Source organism: Podarcis gaigeae, assembly GCF_964106915.1.
Source record: "Podarcis gaigeae genome assembly, chromosome: 16".
In the NCBI taxonomy this organism is placed as follows: Eukaryota; Metazoa; Chordata; class Lepidosauria; order Squamata; family Lacertidae; genus Podarcis; species Podarcis gaigeae.
In genome coordinates this window covers 39,138,707-39,153,818 of record NC_139693.1, presented here as the reverse complement: position 1 = coordinate 39,153,818, position 15,112 = coordinate 39,138,707, and the positions used below count along the sequence as shown (strand labels likewise).

Genomic DNA, 15,112 nt, shown 5'->3' with positions numbered 1-15,112 from the left:
TGCTAGGTTGCCAGGAGCTGGGACAGAGCAAAGGGAGCTCACCCCGTTGTGCAGATTGGCAAGCCCACGAGGCTTGGTGGTGCCACCCGCGTCCCAGCCCAAGGAACAGTGACCTTGTAAAGGTGTCCTCTCACCCTTTCTCTGGAGGTTCCTAAGTCTTCAGTTTCTCCAGTTCTTGAATGAATTTTTTTTTTTTTTTTGCTGTCTTGAGGATGTGTTTAGCTGGATTTGATCTCATAAGTACAGTCTACGGAAATTTTAACTTCCTGCCGTTGTAAGGTTTTCAGTGATTTTATGGTTTTATTTTGCTGTTATATACTTTGTGTTTCATGTTATATACTTTTGGTTTGTTGTATATTTTAAATGTGAACTACTTTGCGATTCCAAATAAATAGTAGTACAGTCGTACCTAGTTTCTCGAACAGAATCCGTTCCGGAAGTCCGTTTGACTTCCGAAAACGTTTGTAAACCAAGGTGTGGCTTCCGATTGGCTGCAGGAGCTTCCTGCACTCAATCGGAAGCTGCGGAAACCACGTTGGACGTTCGGGTTCCAAAGAACGTTCGCAAACTGGAACACTCACTTCTGGGTTTGAGGCATTCGGAAGCCAAAACATTTGAGTCGCAAGGCGAGCCAAGGTACGACTGTATATAAATTGATTTGAACAAACAAACAAACAAACAAACAAACAAACAAACGTGTTTTAGGATTGCAGTCAGACATAATTTCTCAAATTTCTGATTAATGAGGAACACTCCTTTTCTGAATTAAAAACAGGGACACCCTAAACACTTATACCTGTTAACAGTGCTGGAGCACATTAGTTGCATGCCGAAGACCTTAGGTTCAGCTCCTGGTATCATCAGGTAGCATAAGGAAAATTCTCATGGATGATTCACACCCTGGCCGGCACTTTCTTGATCTCCTGCCCTCAGGGAGAAGATATAGAAGCATGATTAGTCACACCAACAGGGTAAAGAACAGCTTCTATCCATGGGTTGTTAGGCTTCTGAATGAAAAGATAACAACAGGGCAACTGACTTTCGGGTTTGGTGTGTGTGTGTCAGTAAACGAGGGGAATTAAGACTAAGGGAGCTGAGTGGGGGGTTCTCGTGTAATCTCACTGTATACAAGTTGTACAAGTGACAATAAAGTATTTCAATTTCAGTTTCAATCTTCTCCTGAGAAAGCCACTGCCTGTTAGAATACACAGTACCAGGCAAGGTGGATGAATAACAGGGTCTAATGTAAGATAGCTTCCTATGTGCTCTCACAGAGAAAGGCCACACTTCTGTGTGTCTGCTGAGTCACTGCTTTAGCATGACTCCTGAATGGAAGGAGGCCAGCCCAGAGCAGCAACTTGTGCAGAGAGGCATCAGCCTGCTTTAAAGGCAGAAAATTCTATTGCATCTTGGCTCTCACAGTGACTGAATTATCCAGAGCAGTGACTCATGCAGAGACACAGCAGGCAGCCACAACCATGGGCATGTATTTCAAGGATGCCTAGAGTTCAGGCTTGTTGGATCTATTTTGTCTTTTACTGGAAGCCTAAGATCTAGCAACTACTAGAGTCAGGTGGGTAAGATTCACAGTTAGTACTGAAGAACTGGCTTCTTCTGAGCACATTCTGAGCATAGGAACATGTTTTCAGTACCAGAACTGAGTTCATTCTCCTTTCACGCAAAAGCACACTTCTGGCTATCCCAAGCTTTCTTAATTCAAGCAATATAATTTAGGGCAGTGGGGTGAGTCATTTTGTGCTGCTTTGTTAAATTATTGGCATGAGTTTCTGACTCCCAATCTGTTGCAAATTGCTATGAGATCTAGCAGATGATCACATTCTGCCTTCTGGTGTACTTGGGACTTACAGAGGCCTTTTTTTGTTTCCCTCACAGCTTGGGAATGATTCAGTTAAGAGAAAGATCTGTGATCTACACTGTCCCTTGACCAATGGCTGTAGGGAAACCGCTGTCTTTCAGCTTATCTCTCACAAACACAATCTGTAAATTGAATGTCAGGAGCCACAGTGCTCTGGTGACTCTGTTGCATGTCTGGCAAGAGTAAATACAGCTGGTCTGGAAGTGACGTGGTACCCACGTCCATTCACAGCTGGGTTCAAAAGCTCCAGTCAGCATGAGGGCCTGGGGAGAGTGACATCAGCCATGTAAAAGGCCCACAGAGGCAAGCACTGTCATCCAAATGCTTGTTTTGACCTTCTGAAGTCTTAAATGATTGGGGGGCAGACTATCTGAAGTACCCACCTGCTTTCTTAGGTAAACATCTGAGGAACTGTTTTATATCCCCCTCCCCAATCACTTAGGTGGCATAAGTGAGCATATGCCTCAGGGTCTTTTGGGTTATGGTGACATGACTGTGGAGCAACCTCCTCGGTCAATTTTTGCCTTTCGGTTGCAGCTGTGGAATATTGATGCTGCTACTTTTTAATGTGGTTTATCTTTTGGGGGGGCAGGATTCTTTTGTTTCCAGTGCTGTTGCTGTTTTTTATTTGCCTATATTTGCAGGTTGTAAAATGCTTAGAAAAAGAGCCAAGTAAATGTTTAGTATTAATTCTTCATCTTCTACTAAGCACTCAAGGGTGGGGTGGGGGGCTGCTGCTTATGTTTGTTTCAGACTTCTTTTCTCTCGGTAGAGCTTGATGTCACTATTATTGTTGTTATTCAGGAGTACGTTCCGCCAGGGTTTAGTCATTGGAAGTAAGCCTGTCATTCATCCTGTCTTGCACTGGCTGCTTCAACGGACAAATGAGCTGAAGAAAAGAGCCTATCTTGCACGGTTCCTAATCAAAGTAGACGTGCCAGCAGAGTTCCTTCAAGATGATGCTGTGTCAGATACCAATAGACAGGTAGCATTTGCAACACATTTCTTATCCAGATTGTATTTCTGTAGTAATGTTGGTTAAAACCATGGCAGGTTTTCTTGAATGGGTATAAACCTTATATGCACTGGGAGAATCATGCAAAAAGCATATTAATGAAAGCCTTTAAGGCTGGTCAAATACAGAAAGCCAGGATAACCTGTATATAATCTGGAATTGTTTAATTATCAAGTGCTCAGAGGCATCTGCTTGGATGAGAGAGCATCCAAATGCTACCTGATGCATTTGTGCTCTCAAGAGGGGTCAATGAGCTTTGGTTGTCCCCAGAGAAGCTTCACCTGTATAGTGTGTTGGTGGGTAGAAAGTTTGGGAAATGGCAGCAGAAATAGTGCATTGCTTTGGTGTTTCCTCAAGTGTGTGCGGATACCAGGTATAGCAGGAAAAATTGCTCTTGCCTTGCATGGAAGTTAAAGCAAACATTTTCCCCACATTGATAATATCCGATTGTAAAATTAAAACTAAACAAACACTGCCTTTAGAGCAGGGAATGCAGCTTGTATATTTATTCAGTGTGTGCCACTCCTAATTTGTATAAAGATACAGCTCCACAGTTTCCATTATGTAAAATGTTTCCAATAATCCACTGGCTTCTCCAAAATAGAAACTATAATAATACACCACACTTAAAACAATATGTGAGGGTTTTTTAAACGCTGCTAAAAATGAAGAGATTTTGCTGATAATATTTGGTTATTTATTTGTGTAATATTTTAAGTTATGACCTGAGATATTTAAGCTATGTATCATTACAATTTGTGTGTGTGTGTGTGTGTGTGTGTGTGTGTGTCTTCATTTTCTGCTAGAGTTTCTTACATACAGAACAAACATGGCTTACACACAATTTCTAGGCCCAGAATTAAGCTACATTAATTCTGATGGTTATGACCTGCCCACTGGTCTGCTCACCTGAAGTTAGAGGAAGGACCCTTTGCTCACAGTTTTGATCATGTGAATGTACATTATTTCATTTTTTCAATAAAAACTCAGTCTAGGGAATCTGCCCAGGGGCACCAATGAAAACCTTAGCAGGCCCTGGGTTAGCAACTCCTGTTATGATTTAATGAACTCTTGACACTGCACTGTTAACATCAATCCTTAGTCTTCCTAGAAAGAATTTTATGGGGCAGAATGTGCAGTTACCTTCTAGGAGATTTCTGTGAATGAGCGTGTGATGTTGTCACCTTGTGTATTTTTCCTGGTACTGAGGAATGCTCCTTGTTGTTATTAGACAGCAAGATTATCAGAGAGTATGTTTGTATAATCAGTATTGTGTGATTTCCACAATCAGGACATAGCAGACTTCTGTTGTTCAGAGCAGTTGTCCCTCTAGTTTTGTGTTATACCATGTTCTCCCTAGTATTCTCTCAAAACTGAATATCTGTCCACTGGTCCAAACAGCTTAGCAAACCCTGAGTCATATCATTTGTTTTAGAAGTTTACTCTTTTTGCAGTATGAAGAGCTGATGGAAGCATTCAAAAACCTACATAAAGAATGTGAACAGCTGAAGACATCTGGTTTCTCAACTGCAGAAATACGAAGGGTAAAAAAGAGGGAGACATTGCATATGCTGTATATTTTTAGCTGTGCTTTTGAGATCAACTATTGTAGCAGCCACTATTTTGATTAAATTGATTGTATTGATCTTTTAGCATGGCTCCCTGTGCTTTGGAATTCCCTGTTTGTTACCATTAGGCAGACACACTCACTATATTATTTAAACACCTGATGAAAACTTTTTTTGTTTCAAAAGCCTATCCAGACACTTAGCCTTTGTTTTTGAATTTTGTTGATTTTATTTTGATTAAATGGCCTATTATACATTTTCTAAATAAAATAAATGCATAATTTAGCCTTACAAGTATGTCTACAAATGTTGCTACCTGCAGAAGAGAGTGACTGATTTTTTAGTGAGACTCGGTAAAATATAACTGATACAGCAATTGTCACTTGTCTTTCTCCCGTTAGGGCTTACTACTAAGAGCATTTCTTAAGTCTTTGCTGTCACAGGTAGCTCATTCAAGAGGTTCAACTACTTTTCACCGAAACTGCTAACCTAGCCTCGTCTAACCCCCTTTAATTGCTCTTGAAAAACATCATTTGAAAGGCAATATATACATGGATTAATAAATAAAATGTAGCTAACCAGAAAAGCATCCAAAGGGACATAGTCACCTTATGTTCAAAGCAAATTTTATTTCTAGCCCATCTGCCCACTCATAACTTTGTTACTTTATCTGCCCCAAAAGACATTGCTTTTTTTTAAGGGTATTGAGATTCTATGTGTTGAATGACTTGAGGCAGTTTGATCTTTTTTCTTCTTTTAAGCACTAACAAACTCTATAGGATCTGAAGAGTACCTCTTTGAATATGTTGATTTGACTTTGATTAACCTGTACAAAACTAAGAGGTAATATAATTAAAATCCCGAGCATAAGTGATTCAGTTACATGAATATTATGATAGAATCTTCTCTTAGTTCCAGGTGTGTAGAAAAATAACTGATTCTGGTGTGTGTCATATTTTTTCTGTGTTGACGCTTTCTAGGATATCACTGCTATGGAAGAGGAGAAGGATCAGCTGATGAAGAGAGTAGAGCGTCTTAAGAAGCGGGTAAGTGAGAGCAGCAAAGCTGTGGCATTTGGATGTCATCATCCTTGGCTTGCAAGTTGGACTGGGGAATGCAAACAAGGATTAAGACTAACATGTTGCACGCCTTGGGAAGGAATCAAATGGCTAAGGGAGGAAAGAGAATCTTCCCCTCAGGCAGCAGTCCAAGACTTTTAAAGTCCTCAAGTCCAACACTTCAGTGTGAGCTCCAAGAAGTGTTGCGTATGGGGAGGAAGTTTGGTGTGAATCTGTGAGACACCTGATCACCCTAATTGATTTCTCAGCTATGTAGCAGTTAACTTGCTTTGCTTATCCTTTTACCATAGGTGGAGACAGTGCAGAATCATCAGCGGATGCTTGAAATGGCAAGGCAGCTTCGAGTGGAGAAGGAGAGGGAGGAATCTCTCTCCCAGCAGAAGCAAGAACAGAAAAATCAGGTACCTGTGCAAAAGCATGCCACTTAAATTAAGGGTGGTTTTTCCCAATAAAATAAAACCTAACTAATTTTTGTAAATAAAATTGCAGTTGACTTTTTAAAAAAATGTCAATATTGTCACTGGATGATGACCTCATTTACAGAAGTTTAAAATCTAGTCTTGGTATGAATTTCTATTTAGATTACGGAGAAATTGGGGGTGTCATGGCTGTAAATCCATGTATGCTTCTGGATACCAGATGCTGGGGACAAAAATCAAGGAAGATTATTGCTTTGATGTCACTGCTTGTGAGCTTCCAGAGGTATCTAGCTCGTCATAGTCTGAAAACAGGATGCTGGGCTAGATGGACAAGTTTCTATAATGGTCTTCAAAATTTAACTCTTTGGTGCAGTGATAATTGGAACGTGATACATTCATCTGATGGTGGTGTGGTCATCTGTTGACCTTTCCAATAGTCATTTCTAGCTGCATTCTTGGCCAATGTGGGCCAAAGATTTACCAGGCCCACCAAGCAATTCCTGCTCTTGGTTTACTCAATGGTACAGCTGGTTATAGCACTGTCTTGCCAGATCTGCCATCATAATGCTTTCTAATTACTTCCTTTTAAAGGCTGAGGGAAGGGGATATATTGTGTGTATTCCCAGCCTATTCAGTAGGGTTTGCATAGATGTTTCCTCCCTTTTTGCAAATTTCTATTGTGTATTTTTGTGTACGTTTCCAAAGATTAAGCTTATTAATAGACCTGTGCATATTTCCGAAGCTTTTTCATGCAGAGCAGAGGCTGCAAAGAGTCCAACTCCAGCTAAAGGATATGCGTCATGCAGCAGTAGATTCAAAGCCAGAAAGTAAGTAGGAGTTCCAAAATGTTTTTCCCCTCCTTGTCTACTGCCAAAAACCTAGGATGGACTTTTTAAAAGTCAAGAAAGATAAAATTTATACCCTCCTGAGTTTACATTTTCATATTAAAGGTTTGGCTTGATGTAGGTGTACAGATTTTTGAAGATCTGAATATTGCAGATAAGATCTGAACATGACTATATTCATGATTGATGAGCTTTTCATTGCTGCTGTTAATAATTTTATGCTAACCTTTTGATCCTCACTTTATAAATGAAGCCAAAATGTGGGCAACTATATCTGTTTTTAATGTGTGACATTTTAATGTATTTTTAATCTTTGTTGGAAGCTGCCCAGAGTGGCTGGAGAGGCCCAGCCAGATGGGCGGGGTACAAATAATAACTTATTCTTATTATTGTTATTGTTATTGTATGTTGGGTAACTATACCTGTTCATATTTGTCCATTTTTACTCTGGTCTCTGTCTTTCCAGAGTGGCAAAACCATAATAGTGCCATGTACTTTGATGGCTCTGCTATAGAGGGAGGGATGGGACAACAGGGGCCTCTCAATTGGCTCTGCTCAGAGTCAACTGCCTCCCCTACCCAAACTGTTTCTGTTTAAGTCAGTCATTAATAAGGACTTTGTAATTTTAAGGATTGGTGCATGAGATTGCTTGTTTTTCCTCCTCTGTCCCCATACATTTTCCCTTTTATGTCATGTGTTTTACAATGTTAACTTGTGGGCTGTATCATTCTTGTATCTATTATTGTTTTAGTTGCTCTTATGTAAGTTGCTCTGGGAACATTTTCGATGGAGGGGCAGTGGAATACTTCCAGTAAAATAAATAACTGAATTGTAATAAGCAGCTAGAAAAGACCAGATATAATCTCTAGCATTATAAGGGATGGTGAGACTTTTGTATTTCTATATATACTTATCTTCTGTTAACTCCCAGAAGCATAGCTGTCAACCTTCCTTTTTTTTTTGCGGGAAATTCCCTTATTTCAGCGCTGTTTCCCGCTGCTTCCCACTGCTCTCCCGGATTGTTAGATATCCCGTAGACTGTTCCCTGGGACAGGTGAGGCTGCTGATCTCTTATTTTCGAGGCTGCTGATCCCTTATTTTCAAATCTGAAAGTTGACAGCTATGCCCAGAAGGACCCTATTCTGTAGTGGTTCCTTGCAGAGCCACTGTGAAGCACTGAAGAAGATGTAATGGAGCCAGAACTTCCCACTATTTCTCCTGGCCAACAAGGCCCTTGAGATGTAGAGAGGCCAGTGTAAGAGAATACATCTGGTTTTTTGAATGAGTGGGTGCCAAAGTGTATTGTGCAGGATACAATTTATGTTTAAGGCTAGTTGGTCCTGCAGGTAGGACTTCAGTTTCAATCAGTAAGCCCTCTTTGACCACAGCTATATCAGACTGCCTGCTTATCCTTATCAATGTCTGTCTGAGAGTTGAAGATTTAGTATTTTCATCCTCAACTAATTCTGCTCACTTTCCCCGTTCCCTATCGGATTATGGTATTTTTTATGCAGGAGCAAGAGGAGGACACTCTAATTTTTGCTCTTGACTGAGCACTCGAGTACATTGAAATGCCATGTAAATTCCTAGCCAGTACCACTTTGATCACATTTTTGCTGTTTCATAGTAAGCGAGAGAGAGGTTTATTTTAAGGAAAAGCTTTAAGTCCTAGTTTTCAGGCACTCCTCCTGATGACATCAGTGTGCAATTAATAAGAGAAGCCTAAAGCCCTGCCAGAACATTTTGCCATTAAGAGTTATTAGTAGCTTTAAAAAAACAAAAAACAAAACCCAACAACTTCAAGTACATCAGCTGAAAGATGACGTATTGTACGATTTTAAAAGTTAAGTACTGAGTGCCATCTGTTCCTCCTCGGTTTATATGAGGCCTGCCATCCTCTGCATAGTTTCTCAACCGTAAGTTGTGCTGAGATAAATGGGTCTTTCCTGCAAGTAATTGATGATAAAAATGTACTGTCATTAAGTTGAATACCAGTTGGTTATGATCCACCTAAAGTTAAGCATTTTAAACTCTCATTGACTTCTGAATGCTGTGAGGTGGTTTCTGGTTAGTGTGACTGGCCTGCTGTCGAGGCCCTGATCTCACAGTGGAGTGGTGAGATAGAACGAGCCACACACATGACTGCTGTTAAATGATTGCTGCCAGGCATTGTGGAGTCCAAATGGCAATCTTGTTTTTCTGGGGGAGCTCCGGGCAATGAAAGAGGCAGGAGGACAGCTGGAGTAAAACTAGTGTAAGTCTCAGGGTAGCAACAACTGAACACAAATGAGAACACAGAATTGACCCTTCCATATAGTGTTGATGGCAGCAAAGACAACTTCTTGGTCATTGAAGAAATGTAGCATGCAGGAAAGGGTCAGCTCCTCCTGGAGGTATGGTTGGCACTGACTGATAGATCAGGTGGTGGTGGCCAGCTGAAAGGGGAGGGAATCTCCCACCAATTGTCAGCCTTGGCTCTACCTCTAGTGAGACTTGGAATCCCACCTTTGCCTCCTGGCATGCAGTTCTGCCTAAGTTCCATTTGAAATTAAAAACCTTTCAGTGCATTTCATACATTTTGGATTCCCCCCCCCCCCAGCTATGTTATAACTCCTTTACCGCTAACTTAGTGATGTGCTGTTGTTGGCAGTAGGGTTTGCACACAAATTAAAAACACTGCTAGACTCTGGATCTCAGAAGACAAGTGTGTCTTGAGCTCCGCTGCTTGCAATTTTGTTTGAAGGTATGCATTTAGCCCGTGTATTGGGAAAGCCGCTGAAATTTCTAGCTAGGGCAAGTTCATTAGTCAGGTCTAGTCAGGTAAGTTTTCTATTTCCCCGTGTCTGAACAAGCCACTAATTCACTCTTCCGGAACCTCTCTTATAACCATAAAAAATTTGAACGGAAAACATGATGAATCACTATTAACAGGTTTTCACATATGTCACTGGCAAAAATGGAACTCAAATAAGCTTAAGGCCCTGAGCCAAGCACACTATACAGCTTTTGTGCATAAAGAGTCGAAAAGAAAATGTTTTTTTAGAAAAATAAAAAGCTTCTGAAGTGGATAATGGAAAGACCTAAAGTGCTCTCTATTATTTTCCCTTTGGCTTGAGAGTTTGTGAAAGGCAATGTTTTCAGAAAAAGTTCAATTAAGCTGCCAAAATGAGAGAGAGAGAGAAAGAACTAGGTAATTCCTTTCCCTATGTGACTAATTCCACAGAGTTTGAGAACATTTTACTCTATGTGAAATATCCAAAGTAGGCTAGGCATCTGTTGTTCTTTGTGTTCACTTAACCAGTTAGTTTTCACGTTTTACCTTGTGTCTCTGGTTTCTGGCATCAGTGGAAGCTTTAGAACAACCTTCTTCAACCTGGTACCCTCTGGATGTTTTGGAGAACTCCCTTGAGCCCCAGTTGTAATCCAAAATATCCAGAGGGTACCAGGTTGAAAAAGGCTGCTTCAGAGCAGACATATCAGTGTTTACTTTAGAAGCCTTTAAAAAAAAGAGAAGTTTCTAATAGTATGTTGTATATATTCTGCACTCTAATATCTGTTGGAGAGATCTGATGTAACCAGATATTTCCTTATATGAAAGTTACAAATGCCTTTTTTTTTAATTCATTCATCTCCCCACCTTCATTACATTTATATTCACTTTTCTATTTGAAATTGTATTGTCATTAAAATACTGAAAGGCTAAAACACAGCAGCTATGAACCAATTCAGCATAAAAGGGAACAATATTTAAAACAATGACCAGAAGTTACAATCAATCCACCAACAGCTATCAAAAGGAATGCTAATAAAATTGATGTCCTTTGCTTGCTGGAAAAAATTGAGCTAAGCAAACATCACTTGGAAGCATATTCCATAAACTTAATGCCACAAAAGAGAATGCTGTGTGTGTGTGTGTGTGTGTGTGTGTGTGTGTGTTTTCACTTGGCAAGTTAACACTTTCCCCCTGCCTGTGAAAGCACACCTTTAACCAGCTTTAAAACAGGAAATTTGCAAAAGACCACTGCTTTAAGGCAAGCTCCTTTTATATTTATTGTTCAAAATATATTTTGGAAAGTTGTTTGTTCTCTATGCATTTGGACACCTCTTAAGATATTGTAACCAAATTTCGCCTGCTTGTTCCTGAGATCAAGGAGCAGGGTTTTCTTTTCTAAGTTTGGATACAATTGGATGCCATTTTGCATTCAAGATGGCAGCCTGAACCTTCAAAAATGGACTGATGTTGGGGGTTCTTAACATTCCTGAGCAATCCTGGGTACACAGCTGCTAGTTTAAAATATTTTAAAATATGCTGCCCTTCAGTTTACCAAAACTCCCATGTGGTCTGACCAGCATCATCAAAACAATATTATGTCTGTTTTTAGAAGCAGAGAACAGTCTGTGCTCAAATTGAGAACCATCTTTGCACATTTAGAATATTCCTAACTTAGAAAATAATACCAATTGGCTATTCCAGAACTTAGGCATCCAATAAGCTTAAGATTAGAGCATGAATGAGGGAGATTGTACATTGAGCTATCTGAGTATAGTATTCCCAGGAATGACACCAATTTCAATTTAATGAACTTTTGCATGAGAGTCTGTATGTGACAGCCCAATTTGTAGCCTGATTCTCAAGATCTTCCATCCACACAAGCCTGGGTGATGTTAGTGGAACTTGAGTTGTCAGTTGTCAGGGCTCCCATCCCAAATGCTATGACAGAGGCTGTTATGTACAAGTAACAAAGCTTTATTGAAGGGCTTACAATGATACAGGTCAGGTTACAGGTACATATGTGGTTAGGGAGTTCAAGAACAGCAGCAGAAGTCCAAGAATGGACAAGCAGCCGTGGCCCTCCACCAGCTTTTAAAGCTGAGAGGTGGTGCACTCACGAGATTCTCTCTATGAGAGTGGGGGCACTTGGAAGCAAGTGCTTTTGTGAGGGGCATGGGTCTATTTCCAACAATCAAGGTGGCTCCAAGTTCCTGGTGATGGGACAGAGGTCACTCTCTGGCGGCTACTGCTGCTGCTCAGCTTCCCTCCCTTGCCTAGTCCTCCAGTGCTGCAAGGGAACCATCCCACTGTGTGTATGGGACAAGACAGGGAGCCAACAGGACTGTCTCTGTTTCCCCAGCTCTGAAGGCAAAGGAATGGGAGCCCTCTTAGGACAGCACCTCCTCCTGCTCGCCTTCCTCACCTGTCACTCCCAGCCCCGTGCCAGACGGTATTGAGGGGTTCACAACATGCCTTGAGGACCATACCTATACTCAGTATTGCCAGTGAACCTGAACATTGTAGCCCTGTTCTGAATAGATTCCCTTGTAGGATTGCTCCAACCTTTTCCCTGTGACATGCCTGCTCCACCCCGTCTGCATTTCATACATTCAGCTTAGCCTTTGCATAGTGGTTTACACATAGAGAGGACCTACGTGACTGATGTATACAATCTTGGACATTCTCATCATAGTCCTTTGAGCTGGTGTGACGTACTTGATTAATGTATTACAGCATTTCTCAACTACAATGAGAAGGAGTGACCTACTGTTAAAACCTAAAATGTAACCCTTCATACCACCCCTGCAAATATTAAGAAATTCATAACCAAATCACAAGGTGGCAAGAATTCAGGCCTGCCTGGAAGAGAGGATTTGTATAGCTTGCAAAGTTATATGCTACTAGGTTGTGTTTTCATCCATAGACAGTGTAAATTGCAGCTCAGGAGACTCCTTGTTTGCAGCAGTGTTGCATCCTTTTCTGTTGCCTGGGACATGTGTGTGTGCCAGGCAGGGGCAGAGCACAGAGGGTCAATAGAACCTCCTGTGCCAGCCAGCCAACGCTGCCAAGTGCATGCCCACAGGGTGCAAAGGGCTTGTGGAGCCCACACATCCGCTCAGCCCTGGCCACTGGAGCCAAACAGGGCTGTGTTGTTCTTCTTCTGCCTGCCCGTGCAGGGAGGAGCCTGGCCAGCCAATGTACCACTTGTTGTGCAAATCCCCCCTAACACTAGCCAGAGGGCTAGGGGCACTGCAGCCAGGCCAGGCTGAGACCCAGAGACCTCCGGTGTCAAGCAGAATGGGATGGGGATCCTTGCATGGGGGCACCTAGCTCGTGCCCCCTAAAAATTGTGCGCCTGAGGCTATGGCACCCCTTCCTCCCACTATGCCCCTGCTTGTTTGTTGCTACAGAAATAAATGTATTTGACTGTTAAATACTTTTGCTTAAATTACAGCTATTACAGCATGAGACCAAACTGACCTTCTCATTACTTTGTTTAGGTACGTGTTCATATTGTTCGTTTTGGTTTTCCAGGCTTAATGAAGAGACTGGAAGAGGAGACAAAGTTCAATACATATTTGGTCTCTGAAAAATTTCCTAGAGAACTGGAAATAAAGAAACAGTCGCTGTACTTCTTGCAGAAAGTAGTTGCAGAGCCAGCAATGGGCCAGTCTGATCTCAACGAACTTGAAACCAAAGTATGTTGACAGGGAGAAAGTTCAGTTCCCATGTTTAAGGGCTCAAAAACATCTGACAAATTCATTTTAAAAGCAGCTATTTCTTTGTGCATCTTACTCGCTCCATTCTTCTGGTGGTTGGTCTATAACCGCGATGTCCAACTCCCAAGAGTCTGCGATCTACTCCCACTCTAAAAACACTGGCAGTGATCTACCCATTGGATTGATCAAAGTTGTTGAGCTTTGGGGGGGGGGGGGGAGATTGGTATATAACATGGGATACCTGTTTGCACTCTGCTGGCTGCTGGGTTGTAAGACACGAGAGCACTTGGAACCCTGTTCACTGCAGGAGTTTCCACCATGAACATTTGAAGGTTATTGTGTCATAGTAGTTGGGGGGAGGGCAGCATGTAAATAACCTGTATTACTGGCATCTTTAATAAGAGGGCATTATAGTACTGCATGCCGCATCTGAGGCAAACAATGTTTTGAGAGTGGGCTGAATCTATTTGAACCATAATGTAAAAACGTATGTGACCAGACTCAGCGTGTTTTCTGCTGGCCTGTTGTCAGATTTTTGTTATCCCTCACTACATCCATCAATATTTTAACTTGTTCTCTGCTTTAAATCATAAGGAAATTATTTTAACTTTTTTCAAGAAACTCCAAGGTGCTCACTAAAATACACATACAGATTATTACTCAAAGCTAATTAGGAAATTACGGTATATTACTCATTTTGCATTTCAAAAGGTTATTTCTTCACAGCCTTATGTGTTAGAGTTATGTCCTCTCAGGGCTTGCAGGAAAATGGAGAAATAGGCTCCATATATTTCTGCAATAATTTGAATGCTGAGTGTGATTGGCATTCGCATTGAAGTAATAACGTACACGGTCTTTTTTTTGTTTTAGATACTAACATTATGACTAATTTGGCATAAAATTTAGCATAGCAATTTTCCTTCTTATTGCAGCATTTGAAATGTTGAAACCTAGAGCTTGTTAAGGCTTGATAATTGACTGCAATACCTCGGGTTAAGAACTTAATTCGTTCTGGAGGTCTGTCCTTAACCTGAAACTTTCTTAACCTGAAGCACCACTTTAGCTAATCGGGCCTCCTGCTGCCGCTACCGCGTGATTTCTGTTCTCATTCCGAAGCAAAGTTCTTAACCCGAGGTACTATTTCTGGGTTAGCGGAGTCTGTAACCTGAAGCATCTGTAACCCGAGGTACCACTGTACCGTTTCTTCTGTGTTTGGGGGAAATCAAAGAATAGGTAAAAGAGAATACAAGATTTTTCACATAGATGATCTTGAATAAGCTCCAGATATGCTCTGACATTGAACAGAGATGTAGTAAGGGAGCTAGGAAGCACCCCACACATAGACACAACCCAAATTGGCCCTGTGAGTGAACAAATCCTTCGCTTTTTTTATTAGGTTCACTGGAATTTCCCTTCCTTTTGCAGGTGTGCTGAACTTGTGGTGTGAAAGAGCATAACTGCTCAAAAATTTTAAAAAGTAGTGAATTCAGTATTCTGATAAAGTTTTTGAGGTTTTCAGAGAATCACTAGACAATTATAAAACATCCATAACGTTGCTGTTAAGGCTTCAGTTATGAGCTAAACTGATGGCCTCAAAACATCAAAACTGAGTTGGGATTAATTGCTATTCAAGCTATTTTTGTTGGTTGCAAAAAACTCAATACTTTCAGTGGGACTTACAGCACAATCCTACATTCAACTAAGTTCAAGGGGGCTTACTCCCTGGCAAGTGGAGAGAGGACTATCACCTTAATTCACAACTAATTCTGACTAGATTGGAATCCACATCATTCGGTGTTCCTCAAACCATCAAATATA

The 15,112-nt window shown here is 41.1% G+C and overlaps 1 protein-coding gene across 2 annotated transcripts in view; it reads left to right on the top strand.

Annotated features, from left to right (window-relative positions):
- Positions 1 to 15,112, top strand: part of IFT81 (intraflagellar transport 81) — a 49,063-nt gene that overhangs the window by 4,579 nt on the left and 29,372 nt on the right. For both annotated transcript variants that reach the window (XM_083717228.1, XM_083717229.1), the window contains exons 4-9: positions 2,681 to 2,861; positions 4,346 to 4,435; positions 5,440 to 5,505; positions 5,829 to 5,939; positions 6,700 to 6,784; positions 13,110 to 13,273. In XM_083717228.1, the coding sequence (XP_083573354.1) occupies positions 2,681 to 2,861; positions 4,346 to 4,435; positions 5,440 to 5,505; positions 5,829 to 5,939; positions 6,700 to 6,784; positions 13,110 to 13,273 (697 nt within the window). The remainder of the gene's footprint in view (positions 1 to 2,680; positions 2,862 to 4,345; positions 4,436 to 5,439; positions 5,506 to 5,828; positions 5,940 to 6,699; positions 6,785 to 13,109; positions 13,274 to 15,112) is intronic.